We start from the raw sequence: 15,343 nt of genomic DNA on the forward strand, positions 1-15,343 counted from the left end.
CAAAAGCTTCAATGCAATTGAATCAACCTTATTGAATGTGCTATTTGTATATGTTAGCAGAGTGTGAGCAGATGAAACTAGTGGATCTATAATATGCCAAAGGCGCATCGACCTGCATTGATTAAGGTTGCATTGCGTCTTCTTCTATTAAACACACCTAATTGCAGACGTATGAAACACACTTTTGTACCTTTTTGCAACAAGAACCAAACAGAATCAATTTCGAGCCGATTGCAGCTCCTACTTTCGACCTCATACCATCTGCTTGAGATTATGATTTCGAGAAATTCATCAACGTGCGGCTGTGGCTTGGGACATTTGAAGCGACAAGAAAGAGAAAGAAAACAAAAAAAATTTTGACGGCCGCAAAAGCGCATAAAAAGTTGCGTCCAATTTCTGTGGTGTGATTCACACTTTACTTCATTACAAGTCAAATGGGCTTTAGCTTTACCAGGGTCAAGATTTATACATTATAAGCTACTAGCACTCCATATTAGCACGCCACTTTTTCAGACTTGAACCAATTTACAGTCTTTAATCTTCTCCTTTCCAAAATAACACAAAAAAAGTGCATTCATAAATTATGCGCATACGCAACCGCTAGTCAATGGAGAACAGTGTAGGGAAAGATTGGAAAAATTTATCGAAATCATCAGATGTTGCAACTACACATAAAAGAAGATAATTTTACAGACATATACACTCCATTCTTTCTATACACAGCAACCATGTCCAAGAGTAATACAGTCAAGACCAGGGAAATGGACTATGACATAGCCAAGATTCAAACTGACATCCCCGCAAATGATTTGACTACAACCACATCCTTATCATCCTCATCGGTCAAATCACTGCACTCTCGAACCACGCCTAAGCAGAACTCAATTTTCTATTACCTCAATCTAATCTCGACCAAGCTTGATTCATTAGGGGTAGAAACTAGAGGCATAGAACGTATCCTACCGCATGAACGATCAGCCAACAAGACAAGCCAATTCATTAGTGTCCTCGGTCTATGGTGTTCAGCATGTGGTGGACTAACATCAATGTCTTCATTTTTCCTCGGTCCTTTAACATATGAACTCGGATTGCGTAATACGTTGATTGCCGGGATAATAGGCCAAGGGTTAGGATGTGTACTTGCTGCCTATTGTTCAATGATGGGGCCACGTTCTGGGTGTCGACAAATTGTGAGTGCTAGGTTTCTTTTTGGATGGTGGTTTGTCAAAATCGTGGCATTGGTGTGCATTATTGGAGTATTGGGGTGGTCCGTCGTCAATTGTGTTGTTGGTGGACAAATTTTGGCCAGTTTGAGCAATGACAAGGTTCCGCTTTGGGCTGGCATTGTTATCATTGCTGGGGTCACGTTATTGGTTGCCGTTGGTGGAATCAAACAATTGTTGAGGGTAGAGACTTTTCTAAGTATACCGGTAAATCTTTCATTCTTGTTGTTGTATATTGTTGCCTCGCAAAAGTTTCAGTACTTGACCTTGGATGACGCGATACTGGATCCAGCTACAATCAAGGGGAACTGGTTAAGCTACTTTTCGTTGTGTTATTCGATTACAGCCACATGGGGTGGTATTGCTTCTGACTATTATATCTTGTTTCCTGAAGATACCCCCGATGTGCAAGTGTTTAGCGTTACTTTTTTGGGAACGTTTGTGCCCACCACATTTGTCGGTGTGATTGGATTGCTCGTTGGTAATGTGGCTTTAACCTATAAGCCGTGGGGTGATGCATATGCGAAATGGGGTATGGGTGGATTATTGAATGAAGCATTTAAACCGTGGGGTGGCGGGGGCAAATTCCTCCTTGTTGTCATGTTTCTTTCTTTAATTTCAAACAATATTCTCAACACCTACTCGGCAGCTTTTGATATACAAATGGCAGGAGCTTGGTTGGCGAGAGTTCCACGTTGGTTCTGGGCAATTGTGGTCACTGCTATTTACTTGGTGGCGGCATTAGTCGGTCGCGATGAGTTTTCAACAATTTTGGGCAATTTCTTACCCATGATTGGATACTGGATCTCCATGTATTTCATATTGTTGTTAGAAGAGAACACAATTTTTAGAACTGATAGGTTTAAACATTTATACGAATTGGAGTTTGCTGAAGAAGGGTCGTATGACGCACCATCATTGACTTATGAGTTCTACAATATTGATGATGGGTACAACACAAACAATGGACAAACTCAAAAACACCATTATAATTTCAAAATATGGAACGATTATCACAAGTTGACACATGGATGGGCCGCTGCTGCATCGTTCTTAATTGGTGCCACTGGTGCTGCTGTTGGAATGGCGCAAACTTATTGGATTGGACCCGTTGCACGTCGAATCGGAGGCGAGTATGGTGGCGATATTGCCATGTGGTTGTGTATGGGATTTAGTGGGCTTGTTTATCCCGTATTGCGGTACATTGAGTTGAAGTATTGTAAGCGGTGATTTCTAGTGGTTGATACGTTTTGTTTGATAGAGTAATAGAGGATGTACAAGAGTAGCATGGATGTAGAATGGCATAAAGAGGCTCAATTCTTTGATACAGCTCAATCGCATATAAGCGTTGACTTTGTTTGCAGCCAGATTTTCACTACTCTCGAATTTAGGCAAAACATCTACCTAATATTCAAACAGCCTCGAGTTTTCCAATACTATTCCCTTCTACATCTTCTCCAAGAGAAAACACAATCACTTCTTTGCATTCAATGCACCCTTTTTGAAGAAACTGCAAAATTAACACAACATACACGACCATCATATAATTTTTCATTTTGGTGATTCAAAACCAACTAAGTCCTACTCCAACAGAAGATCATTCTACGTCACCCTCACCCTCCCACTCTTCCCCACGATGATGTTCCCCAGGTCATTTACTACCAGAATGCTGCTCCGCAGTACATTCATACGACAAAACTCAACCACGGCGCAATCATACATCCGTCCCAAACCAAAACTTTATTCACTTTTAAAAACACCAACAACAAAATCACTAATCTTGTCACTTATATGTACTTCAGTAATGATTGATTTATTAAAAATCCGTCGTGATTTAGATTCGTTACAGAAATCATATACGATGAAATTTGCATTATTGGGCGAAATTATAACCAAATTGACTAATGGTGATTTAATTGATTTGAATAAGGAGTTGAAATTAGCTAATGCGTTTACTAGTGGCAGCAAGTACGCATCGGTTAATGATGTTGAATTGGATCAGGAATTAGAGGAGTTTTTGCGGTTGGCTGAGTTGGATGGCGATGTGCAAGAGAGTAAAGAGCAAGGTGGCACTTATTTATAGAAATTCAAAAACACTTTATTAATACACATTGAAAATAGGGGTTAAAAAAGGGACCCGATACACACATACACCCTGTTTCACTTTCACTCTCCTTAGATTATGGCGATCTTTTTGATGGTTCTCCTATGATTCTCACCAGTTTCAATAATCTTACCCTCTTGTTGCAACCTCTTCAATCCATCATTAATATCCAGATTCTCGATTCTAAATGAACTTCGCTCATTAAGCTTCATGGTCAAATCATTGAATCTTATCAAGTTGTTATTCTCATCAAGAATCTTTAAAATTTCATTGACCAAATCTTCACGAATACGCCTTTGTTGAGATGTTGTTCCAGTTTGAACCATATCCATATCTATTCTACCAGTTACAGGGTCAGTGGCGTAATCTTTGATTGCTGATTTAATCAAACGAACTGCTTCTTTAACATCAATTAGTTGCACCCTATCGGAAAATCTCATCTTGGCATGCGCCTCACTCAACCTAATCATCGATTCCAACTGTCTTGTAGTTGCTGTGATTCTCTTTTCCGATAATCGAGCATCTTCCCCTAATTTCCTCATTTCCACGTATGCTCGAACCAATTCATTTTTGGCTTCGTCGGTTATAGTTGGATTGAAGTTCTCCTTGGCATATTGAATATATAATGCCAATTGCTCCACTGGCAACACATAATTGTTGGTAACTGTATCTGGCGCATCTTCCAAATACATTTGTGTCAAATGTCTAGCCAATTGTCTATCAAGCCTTTCATCAACTTTATCCAAAATCAAATAAACCAAATCGAAACGCGACAATAATGGTGGTGGCAAGTCAATGTTTGCCGTGACGGGTAAATTTGGATCATAACGAGAATTGATTGGATTTGCTGAAGCCAAAATAGAGGTTCTAGCATTCAACGTGGTGATAATACCGGCTTTGGCAATAGATATAGTCTGTTGCTCCATAACTTCATGCAAAACCGATCTTGTTGAATCACTCATTTTGTCAAACTCATCAATACAACAAACACCACCATCAGACAACACTAATGCACCACTCTCCAAAACCAATTGTTTAGTGTCAACATCTCTTGTAATATATGCCGTTAACCCAACAGCTGATGAACCTTTACCGGAAGTATAGACCCCTCTTGGAGCGATTTTATGCACATATTGCAAAATCTGCGATTTCGATGTCGATGGATCTCCACAAAGCAAGATGTTGACATCGCCTCTATACCTACCACCTTTCTTAAAAGTTTTATTGGTTCCTCCAAATAATTGCAAAAGAATACCCTTCTTCACATCGTCCATTTCATAGATGGAAGGTGCTAATGATCTTGCCAACACTTCGTATAAATCATCCCTTTGTGAAATTTCCTTCAACTGAACTTCCTCCTCCGGCGTGATCTTTCTCGTCTCTTCAACATCTTGATCCTTTTCGGCCAACTCGTTTTCCAAAGTTGTGATATCAGCACCAAGACGTTTCTTGTCAATTTTTTTAATGTGGACAATATCCAAATAAGTCTTGTACAAACTCTTTAACGCACGTTGTCTTGAGTTGGCTCTGACTGGCAACGAACGGAAAATTCCACAAACTTCAATACGATCACCAGCACGACAAGTATCAACCAACTCATCGTAAACACATAAATTGATCGAATGGGGTGTTTGTCCATCAGGAACCAAGTCTGGAGTCTCTTGCAACCTGACAACTTGTTTATCAGCAAATGACGAACGATTATGGATTAAAACCATTGAGTTTGACTGACCGCAAACTTCTCTTGGACATTTGGTAGGTTCAGAAATGACTCCTCGATCAATTTCAACCCCAACTGTGTGTCCACAAACATTACATTTGAAAAAGGCAACCTTCATGTCAGGAATGATTGGAGTTGAACGTAAAGTAAGACCCTTGACACTAACTAGCTTATCAATGTCATTTGGATTCAATTCACGCATACCTTTTTCAACCAAGTTGATATTGTATGGACGAATGGTGTACACCTTAGTCTCAACTTCGTCAAGTTTAGCCGGAATGTCGTCCTCATCACTATCCTGAATAATTTGAACCAAACAATCTTTGATTGTGTGATCCATAATTGGGATGATTTCTTGAGGGTAATTGATCAATTGGTGATACAATTTTCTTGTAGGGGGATAACACAATAAATTCTTTGCATCCAAGTTAAGATTATTCAATCCTAATTCCCTAATGGTATTCAACTTGTGTACATAGTACAACTCATGATCCTCCGGTTCAACATCTTGGTGGTCAGCTTCCTTTCTGTACCTGTACTTGAAACTCAACAAGAATTCCCTAAAGATCAATGAACATTCCTGAATAGACACATTAGTACCCCAAATAACTCTTGTAGGTTCATCGGGTTCAACGAGATCAGAGTTAAACGCAGACGAAGTTGATCTCAACTGAGAGTCTTGTCTGTTACCACGTGGTTGTGTAAATGTTCTCCTCAGCGGTGATGAAGCAGCATCGTTGATATCACTTCTCTGGTGTCTTCTCATTATTCTATCGACATCATGCACTCTATTGGCCCTTTGAGAACTAAAGTTACCAATTTCCGAAGTGTTATGAGCCGATGATGTGTAATGTAAAGGCGAGGACATGTCATTTCCTCTAGTTTGTGAATTGGCGATATCTGAACCAGGGTTTGATGAATTGAAAAACAACGGTGATGAAGGAACTACCGACTGTTGTTGACTTTGGGATATGGATTCGGAGTTTCGATCAAGCGAGTCACCTGGGTAGGTATTTGTATTGTTACTGCTATGAGGTGGTGATGAAGACATTGTTTATTTAGTAATGGCAATAACTGGTGGAAAGGAGAAGAATTAATGGGTTCTTTCTCTGATGAAAATGTACTTTGGTTAGGAGGTAAAGAAAAGAAAAGTTTAAAAAAAAAAAAGATAAAAAAGTGTTGTTACGCGTCGCATCATATAACATTTCCTAATTGGGATTAATTACTAAAAACAAAACTTTACTACTCACTATCCTTAATTCCACCTTCGCCAATAACATAAACACATTCACTTTCAGGCATATTTGGACTATCCAATAATTTTCCCACTCTCTCATCACCACGCCCTTTTCTCAACAAGATCCTAGTAGCAGAAGCATGCGCAAGAACGTGACCCCCTACCGGCTTCCTTCCATCGGCAGCAGCAAATAATGAACTGGCCCCAGGATCACTTTGAACCTGGTTCGTTAAAAAGACAGCAACATTGTAATCTTCAGCCACCCTCGTCAAGTAAGCCAAGTGCTGATTCAATTTTTGTTGTCTCTCATTCAATTCGCCTCGACCGGAGTAGTCGACGCGAAAACAAGCCAAGATAGAATCGACTATTAATAGCCGATAACAACCCGTTGCCAATTCATCGCCCAACTGCTCCACCAATTCAATTTGATGCTCACTATTTAATGCACGGGCGTAGGATATATTTTCTAGACAAGCCAATGGATCGACGCCAAATCTCCGGGCAATGGCCTTGATTCTTTCTGGCCGAAAAGTGCCCTCGGTGTCAATAAATGCAACTTTACCCTCTGCCCCTCCAAGACTTTTACTCAACTGTGCAGCAACGCATAATGTATGACATAATTGAGTTTTACCACACCTGTACTCGCCAAAGACTTCAGTAATGCTCATAGACGTTAATCCTCCTCCTAACATTTCGTCAAACTGACTTGAGCCTGTGGTAATTTTGAACACGTTTTCACGAAGTTCGGCTACAACACTGGCAGTGACAAATCCTGTGGTCTACGTGCATTGTTAGTCTAACGAACACACAACGGAGCAGTCTTTTACTTACTTTAATCTTTGCAGCTGCATCTTTAATCTTTTCTACTTTAACTTCACTTAATCCTTTGATCTTAGTGAGGTTTCTCCTTGTTGAAGATAAAACAGACTGGGCATGGGTTAGTCTCAGCCACACTTGCAACAGATCCAATGGGTTAGCACTACTTACCGCAATTGAACATATACCTGCAGATCTGAGCTTAGATATATCCCCAGCATTGATTCCTTGATCCTGAAGGAGGTCGATTGATTGCACTTGCTCTGTAAGACTCATCAATGTGGTATAGTGTGTGTTGTATAGTTTTTGCAACCAAATTCAAAGAAAAAAATTGTTTTGTTGAGAATAGTGTTAATATAAATAGTAAAGAAACAAGATAGATTTACTGCATGATCAATTATTGTTTGAGAATTACATGAAAAGTTGATAGGTACTACTAAAGTCTATAGACACAAACCACATTCAATGAAAAGCTTTCCGATATTGATTAACCCCATAACCAATGACACTAGCCTAAAAAATATTTCAAAAGTCAATGTTTTTAGCAGTTTTTCCTCCCTCTGGTGTTTCATTTTCCTCCTTTGAATCATCTTCCACTGGAATACCCCACTCTTCAATCTCAAACTTCTTTCGTCCGTTCTTAAAGGCAAACTCCCCATCATGTATCATCATCAACCCTCTCTCTGATAGCACAGGAAGTTTTATGATATTAACCAATCCCTGTTGTATCTTTGATGGTTCGTTCTTGTACGCCTTCTCAATCAATTGACTCATTTCCTGATTAAATGGTTGAAGATGAATAACTGAATCAAACAAAATTTCCAATACTGCCGTCAAGCTGGTATCCCTTGGATATAAATCAAGTGGCAACGAGCCAATAAGTACAAGATTGTTTTCAAACTGGCGGAGCAAGGATCGAAGTGAATGCACTAACGGAAACACAAAAGTTGAGGCCGCGTATGAGGGTGGATAAATTGATGGGTTTAAAAATCCGGGGATGATGAGCCTAATCACTTTTGAAGGGTTACTCTTGAGCTGTGTCTTTATAACGCTTGTGAGCTGGTTAATTATACCCGCAACAGTATTCGACAATGCCACATAGGTAATGTCTTGTGGGTTAGGTCCAGGCTGTAACTTTTGCGTGATATCGAATTGGTTATTGTAATGTTCATAAGCTCCACCGCTCTCACTCTCTTTGGCATCCTCTTTCTTATTCAAACCATATCTCCAAGCAATCTTCATCTTCAGGTCATTTCGTGCAACATTGGAGCCGTGAGCAATGTTTGACACACTCACCTTAGACTCATTTTCAGCGATCTTGGCCTTTTTTTGATCCTTGGAGGAGCCTTTGTAGAGTCCTGGCAAATCGTTTGACCAAAGCGGACTCAATCCTAGCACAATGACATGCGAGTTGAGTTGGTTAGGTGCAATCCGGTTGTGGATGATACCTTGCGAGACAAATGTTCGTAGTAATACTGACGCAAAATCAGTTGTACCAGACTCTTCCACTAGCAATGAGTGACCCAACGGTAAACCTTGATGTAGTAAAATCTTATCCAAATCTGAGCTTCCAGTGGAAATAGTTGGCTGGGAAGTAATCAATGAGGGTCTCACTGCAGGGCTGTCTAATATAGATACTTCTGGTGTAGTAGTCGGAGTTTGTTTTACAGTTGGACCCCTTCTAGAAATCGATGACGTTGGTGTAACAGGTGGTCCCCTGTTCGGAACACTGCCTTGTCTGTTCGGGATAGGGCCTTGTGGACCACGCACTGGAACCGGTCCGCCTCCCAACACCTCTCCTCTTTTCCGAAATGACATTGGCAATGAAGATTGTATGTGAAGACGATCTAATGAGTAAAGATGCAATGTGCAAAGAAGCAAAAAAGGGAATGAAAGAAAAATAAAAATACTCGCAAATGACTTTACATTACTATCACCGTACACCAATATCCATTATGGGAGCTGCGATATCCTTACCTCTAATTCCAATATCGTCGCTTGCGTCATGTTTTGGTGCAGCGGCTTGTTCAGCTCTATGCACATCAATAGGTGGTACTTTCAAATCTTCGATTATGACTAGAATAACATACGCAATACTATTGTTGGTCAATTCATTAATATCTTGGATCGCCTTATCTCCCTTCATCATTCGGAAACTCGAAAAAGCAACATTTGGATTCATAAACATTAGCTGTGGCCCCGACGGCAGTCAGTGCATTAGTTTCACTTCCGTACATAGAATTAATTTTGCCTTGGGAATGTTGCATTTGATTTTAGCGGCGTTGTTGGTGAATGTTAAATCGACGGCAAACCCAAGGGCCGTAATTCAAAACGGGTGCTGGAAAATGAAGATATTCGCTTGGATGACGTTCATTTTCATCAATTTTGTCTTGATCCCCGATGGCTTTTTTGTTTTTTACGGCAACCATATTGCAATCATCTTTTCAACAATCTTTTTAGGTATTGGGTTGATTCTTTTGGTTGATTTTGCCCATGCATGGGCTGAAAAGTGTTTGGAAAAGATAGAAATGGAAGATTTGACGGGAGAAGGTGATGCCGGGTTTTGGAAAAAGCTATTGGTTGGTGGCACGTTAACAATGTACATTGCCAGCATCATCTTAACTGTCGTTATGTATTGGTTTTTTGCAGGCAAAGGATGTTCAATGAATAAGACGGCAATAAGTTTAAACTTGGTTTTTGCTATTATAATATCAGCATTGTCTATACACAATACAGTTCAGGAGTATAACCCACACGCCGGTTTGGCTCAATCTTCAATGGTTGTATTCTACTGTACCTACTTGGTTATGAGTGCAGTTGCCTCAGAACCGGACGACAAATACTGCAACCCATTGGTAAGGTCAAAGGGAACCAGGACAGCAAGTGTGGTGTTAGGTGCCTTTTTCACTTTTATAGCAGTGGCATACACAACAACAAGAGCAGCCGCAAATTCGGCCTTCAGTTCTGAATCGACTGAGGATTTTGTTACTCCAGGTACATCGACGACAACACAGCCGTCAGCTCGAAGTGAGATGAGATACCAAGCTCTAAAACAAGCAGTGGATGAGGGATCGCTCCCCGAGAGTGCCTTGAATCAGGTGGACTTGTACGATGACGAAGAAGTCAATGATGAAGAGAGATCAACTGTCAAGTACAACTACTCATTATTCCATATCATATTCTTTTTGGCAACTCAATATGTTGCTACATTATTGACAATCAATGTAAAGCAAGATGATTATGGTGATTTTGTACCTGTTGGTAGGACATATTTTGCAAGCTGGGTTAAAATTGTGAGTGCCTGGGTTTGTTTTATCTTGTACGGTTGGAGCTTGGTTGCCCCAGTTATTTGGCCAGATAGATTTGGTGTGCTGTTGTAGAGACTATATAATGAATTTGATTTTGTTTTTTTGTAGCATCCTGCCTAATGCGGAAGTTGAGTCGTTTAAAATCTTATTGGTTAACAAAAGTCTGTCTTCACCCGAACAAAAAAAAAAATTAAAAAAAAAAAAAGAAAATTTGTTAACGAAAGAAATAACATTGAAAAATTGATTGGCAAGACAAGACCAAATTTTACCTATTCAAACCATGTCATCTATAATATCAAAGGCCACTGGGTTGGTCAGTTCTGTGGTCACTAAATCATCAGAATTTGTTAACTGTACCGTATACTGGTCTAAAGTTGGTGCTGAATTATCCAAAACCGTTTACCAAAAAGAAGGATTGGCCCCACCATCAATCAAACAATTTGAAACTGTTTACCAAAATGCATTCAAATGGTTAAAGACCCCAGCCCAACAACAAAAACTTATCGAACAAGCTAAATCATACAAACCAAATGCACAAGATGCTGTTAAATACGGTGTTTACGGTATTCAATTGGCAGGTTTCTTTGCCTTGGGAGAAATCGTTGGAAGAAGACAAATCTTTGGTTACCCAAAGTTAGGTGACGCTCATCATTAAATAGATGGAATAAATGTATATTATAAAACAATTGAGTACATAATTGGGAGAGAAATTTAACGAACAAAGAACTCTTAACTGCTTCAGCTTTCTTTTCTTCTTTTCGAAGCGGCTATCATCTCTTGCTTTTGCTTTCTTTTTTGCTTTATAACCTTTGGAACCGTACTAATTTTCTTTCTTTTGACTTCATGAGTCTTAATGTCTTTCTTTTCCTTCTTGCTTAGTTTACCCATATTCTCCATCCATTCGCTGAACCCCGCCTCGCATCCAGATTGCTTCATGACATTGATTATCGGCTTGACGGCTTTATCATCTTCTTTTGTAAAGAACGTTACTGCTCTACCGGCTCTTCCACCTCTCCCTGTTCTACCTATTCTGTGCACATATGCTTGCGCACTCTGGGGAACATCGTAATTGATTACCAAGTTTACTCCTTTAAAGTCTACACCTCTGGCAAGCACATCAGTCGTTATGAGGACCCAAATATCACCATTCTTGAATCTCTTGATTATTTCGTCTCTCTGTTTTGGCGTCCTTTCAGCATGTATCACGTCAACATTCAACTTATCGTACACCAATTCGTGAAACAATGCTTTGGCTCTAGTGATTGATTGTAAAAAGATGATGATGGGAGGTTTAAACTCTCCGTTTTGAACCATTTGCCTGATAGCCAACAACTTTCCTTCTTCATTACCGGTAAAGACCAATTTCTGATCAATGGTACTGCTTGCTGCTTCCTTATGACCGATAATTACCCTAACTGGGTCCTTCATGATGGAATGCGCCATCTCCTCAACCCCGGATGGGATAGTTGCGGAAAACATCGACTTTCGTATCTTGATGTTGGTTAAATGGTTCAATATTTCATCAGTCTGTTCAGCAAACCCTTGATCAAATAATTTATCGGCCTCATCAATTATCAACTGTTCTACTTTGGACAAATCAATCTTTTCGTTCTTGACAATGTCGATCAAACGTAAAGGGGTTGAAACAATGATGTCGTACTTGGATGCTTTGACAATATCATTATTCAATTTACTTGCAAGTTGCTTTGATAGTATACCAATGGTAAGCTTCTTTCCCCTTACCAAAGTCTCCAACTCTTGAAAAATTTGTACTGCCAACTCATTTGTAGGTGATATAATCAATCCTCTCACCCCATAGTTTTTCGCAACTTGTTTAGTAACAAGTTTTTGGATCAATGGTATTAAAAAGGCTAACGTCTTACCTGAACCTGTAGGTGCACATGCAATCAAATCTCTGTTAGCTAACGTTATTGGTATAGATTCACATTGGATAGCCGTAGGTTCAATAAATTCATTATCGATAAGATTGGATAAAAGCCTTTTGTCGATTCTAAACCTCCCAATCATGTCTTCAAAAGATCCAATCGGAATAGGGATGTCATCTCCAGTAACTTTGGATTTATGTAGGTTTCTAAACTTTTTAGCATCTTCTTCATCTTTCAACTCCAATGGGGGAACTTCAACTTCCTCCAGAGCTTTTATCTCCACACCAGCAGCATCTTCCTTTTCTGGTACCTCCTTATTATGCTTTCTTGTATGAAAAAAATCAGTCTCCTTCTCAACCTGATTTAATACAGACTCCTCTTTATGTTTCTGAGTCTGATTCTGCTTGGCAGAAGGGAGAGCATAATCAGTGGTTACGTCCTTTGACTTCTTTAGGGAAGCTCCTCTGCTTAGGATTCTGAAGATATCCATCTTTGTTGTTGTATGTTTCGTTAACGGTCAACTGAGATGATCATCGGGGTATCTCATTTTTTTGCACTACCCATCTTCATTATTCTCAAAGCGCTACCATCAACTCTTTTTTACTTTATTCACCAGATTTGTTACCAAACGAAAAAAGAAAAATTTTATCCAAAGGCATGAATTTTCATCCACTTGTACTGTGAGTAAAGTTGACAAGGTCCGTCCACCACAACAAACATTACTCCTCCATTGTCAATATGAGTATACGACAAACTACCCATTACGCCAAACGAAGTATGGCTCTACTTAATCAGCTTCGTTTTTTCCAACGTTCCACTAGCGTTTCATTCACTAGGTCGATTTACTTACACAGAGGACCAAGAGTTGAGGGATTGAAAAAGGACCCTCAAGAGGTGTTTATAAACCACAATGGCATAGAATACGAGCTCAATCAGAATAACATCCAGCATATTAAGTCATACCTTGGAGACAAATTTCAAATACCGGATGAGATAGCATTGCAAATCATAACCCACAAGTCCTTTGGGAATGGGATCAAACCCTACAATGAAAAATTAGCAACGATGGGCTCCAAGCTATTATCGTTGTTTGCTGCTAAACATGCCATTAACAAGCCAACCGAAAAAGATGCAAAACTTGTGATTAACGGCAAGAACTTGTCAATATTAGGCTCGCCTAAGGCAAAAGAACTACATGGAAGGAAATCAACTGGGTATTTTGCCAAGCTCAACGGATTGAATAAGACCATGTTTTGGAAATCAAGGAATCCTACATTGAATTTTGAATCCAGTGGTGAGTTAAAAGTGAGCTCACAAATGCTATATAGTTTGATTGGTGCTGTCAACATCTATCATGGCAAGGCAAAAGCAGAAGAATTCATCAATGACAATTTGATAAAGGGGTTGGAAGAGATTACTGACGAGCTTGTACATAGAGGATAATGAAACAATGAACTAGATGCTAGTTTTGATAAAAAAGTGCGTTGTAGAAAGGAATTTGATTTTTTAGTGTAACTCTCATTCTCCATTTTTTTGTTCTACTTCTCTTCAATCAGAAAGCTTTTATTCGTACAAAAACTAAACTAAAGTTAACTTACGATTTGTATTGAGCCTTGGCAGCTTCATAACCCTTGTTGAACTCGTTATGGGCTTCCTTTTGCAAGTGTTCTGGCAATTGAGCAATCTTGGAGTCCAAAGCGTCGTTACCAGTCTTGAAGGCATGGTTGCCTGAGGATGAGTGGCCAGTTGATGATCCTGCACCATATCCACCAGATGTACCAGCACCAGAACCAGTGTGGGATGAACCATAAGCACCAGAACCGGTGTTGGATGAACCGTAAGCATTAGATCCAGTGTTGGATGAACCGTAACCAGTTTGTGAAGAGGTGTTTCCGCGGGAGTCATAAGCACCAGCAGCTCCACCCTCAGTAGTTGATGGGGCATGTTTGCTAGCGTCTTGGTGGCCAGAATGGTGCTTAGATGATTGGTGACCTGAAGAAAGGTTGCGGTCTTCATTACCATAGCCATGAGACGTGGCATTTTGGTTACCGTAAGCACCTGTAGTAGCTGGCTCACTTCCGTAGTTGGCTGATCCATATTCATTGTTTGGATCTAATTTAGAGCTGTGAGTTCCGTGTTGACCTTGGTTTGAAGATCCATAAGCAGCAGCTCCAGCAGTTCCAGTGGCAGCAGTACCAGCGTGGTGACCAGATGAGCCATGGTGACCAGATGAAGTGTTGTCGTAGCCTGATTGAGAACCATAAGCATTGGAAGTAGTAGATCCTGATTGGTTACCATAGCCTGAGGAAGTGGTACCAGATTGGTTTCCGTAACCAGATGAAGATTTGTCACCATAACCAGAGGTTGATCCTGACTGGTTTCCGTAACCAGATGAAGATTTGTCACCATAACCAGAGGTTGATCCTGACTGGTTTCCGTAGCCAGATGAAGTGTTACCCGAGTGGTTACCATGTCCAGAAGTTGATGAACCTGCACCATACCCTCCAGTAGCTCCGGCACCAGCACCTGCGGCACCAGTACCTGCAGTAGTACCAGAACCAGAACCAGAACCAGAACCAGAACCAGAACCAGAACCAGAACCAGAACCGGTACCAGTGCTAGAGCTCTTGTTTTGTTGGTATTCCTTGTACTTTTCTTGAGCTATGTCAGTTCCCTTTTGACCATCTTTTCCACCAGCAAATTTACCAGCTTGTTCATTGTAGTTGTCAACGTCATCCTTTTTAATTCCTTTCAACTTATCGGTTAAACCCATTGTGTATTATTTTAATTTTGTTTAATTCTAATGTTTAGTTGTATATCTTGCTTTTGCAATGAAGAAAGAGAAAAAGAAAAGAGGAGGGGAAGTATCCCAATTGGCAATTGATGGTGAATTGATGCTCTATTTATATCATTGGCAATTGTCTAAAACGATTTGGAAAACTGTGGTGAAGTTTCACCGCCACGTTTCTATATTTTTTTTCAGAGGGAGGTTTTATAAGTATGCTTGCTACGAATGTTTGCTACAATTTTCTTGCTATTGTTTTATTTA

General features: G+C 40.0%; 9 protein-coding genes across 9 annotated transcripts; 4 read left to right on the forward strand and 5 right to left on the reverse strand. All coding sequences in view use genetic code 12, as the record gives it.

Moving 5' to 3' along the window:
• Positions 1-728: 728 nt before the first annotated feature.
• CANMA_000006 (uncharacterized protein) lies at positions 729-3,306 on the forward strand (the record flags this gene model as incomplete). Its single annotated transcript, XM_051817969.1, has 2 exons — positions 729-2,449; positions 2,904-3,306. The coding sequence occupies 2 exons, from the start codon at positions 729-731 to the stop codon at positions 3,304-3,306; spliced, it is 2,124 nt and encodes a 707-aa protein (XP_051674272.1).
• A 92-nt stretch (positions 3,307-3,398) lies between these two features.
• CDC54 (MCM DNA helicase complex subunit) lies at positions 3,399-6,098 on the reverse strand (the record flags this gene model as incomplete). Its single annotated transcript, XM_051818079.1, has 1 exon — positions 3,399-6,098. One exon carries the CDS (start codon positions 6,096-6,098, stop codon positions 3,399-3,401), a length of 2,700 nt encoding a protein of 899 aa, XP_051674273.1.
• A 191-nt stretch (positions 6,099-6,289) lies between these two features.
• On the reverse strand, positions 6,290-7,376 carry DLH1 (recombinase; the record flags this gene model as incomplete). Its single annotated transcript, XM_051818190.1, has 2 exons — positions 6,290-7,032; positions 7,094-7,376. 2 exons carry the CDS (start codon positions 7,374-7,376, stop codon positions 6,290-6,292), a joined length of 1,026 nt encoding a protein of 341 aa, XP_051674274.1.
• Positions 7,377-7,625: 249 nt separating this feature from the next.
• Positions 7,626-8,918, reverse strand: CANMA_000009 (Elongator subunit; the record flags this gene model as incomplete). Its single annotated transcript, XM_051818299.1, has 1 exon — positions 7,626-8,918. The coding sequence occupies one exon, from the start codon at positions 8,916-8,918 to the stop codon at positions 7,626-7,628; it is 1,293 nt and encodes a 430-aa protein (XP_051674275.1).
• Positions 8,919-9,055: 137 nt separating this feature from the next.
• On the forward strand, positions 9,056-10,480 carry CANMA_000010 (uncharacterized protein; the record flags this gene model as incomplete). The annotated part of the gene is made up of 1 exon (XM_051812923.1): positions 9,056-10,480. One exon carries the CDS (start codon positions 9,056-9,058, stop codon positions 10,478-10,480), a length of 1,425 nt encoding a protein of 474 aa, XP_051674276.1.
• A 208-nt stretch (positions 10,481-10,688) lies between these two features.
• Positions 10,689-11,063, forward strand: ATP20 (F1F0 ATP synthase subunit g; the record flags this gene model as incomplete). The annotated part of the gene is made up of 1 exon (XM_051813032.1): positions 10,689-11,063. One exon carries the CDS (start codon positions 10,689-10,691, stop codon positions 11,061-11,063), a length of 375 nt encoding a protein of 124 aa, XP_051674277.1.
• An 83-nt stretch (positions 11,064-11,146) lies between these two features.
• On the reverse strand, positions 11,147-12,784 carry CHR1 (RNA-dependent ATPase; the record flags this gene model as incomplete). The annotated part of the gene is made up of 1 exon (XM_051813142.1): positions 11,147-12,784. The coding sequence occupies one exon, from the start codon at positions 12,782-12,784 to the stop codon at positions 11,147-11,149; it is 1,638 nt and encodes a 545-aa protein (XP_051674278.1).
• A 248-nt stretch (positions 12,785-13,032) lies between these two features.
• On the forward strand, positions 13,033-13,737 carry CANMA_000013 (mitochondrial 54S ribosomal protein mL57; the record flags this gene model as incomplete). The annotated part of the gene is made up of 1 exon (XM_051813252.1): positions 13,033-13,737. One exon carries the CDS (start codon positions 13,033-13,035, stop codon positions 13,735-13,737), a length of 705 nt encoding a protein of 234 aa, XP_051674279.1.
• Positions 13,738-13,888: 151 nt separating this feature from the next.
• Positions 13,889-15,067, reverse strand: ASR1 (Asr1p; the record flags this gene model as incomplete). Its single annotated transcript, XM_051813363.1, has 1 exon — positions 13,889-15,067. One exon carries the CDS (start codon positions 15,065-15,067, stop codon positions 13,889-13,891), a length of 1,179 nt encoding a protein of 392 aa, XP_051674280.1.
• Between the last annotated feature and the right edge of the window lie 276 nt (positions 15,068-15,343).

The sequence above is a fragment of the Candida margitis genome (genome assembly GCF_024628925.1).
Source record: "Candida margitis strain CBS 14175 chromosome Unknown scaffold15, whole genome shotgun sequence".
NCBI classification, from domain to species: Eukaryota; Fungi; Ascomycota; class Pichiomycetes; order Serinales; family Debaryomycetaceae; genus Lodderomyces; species Lodderomyces margitis.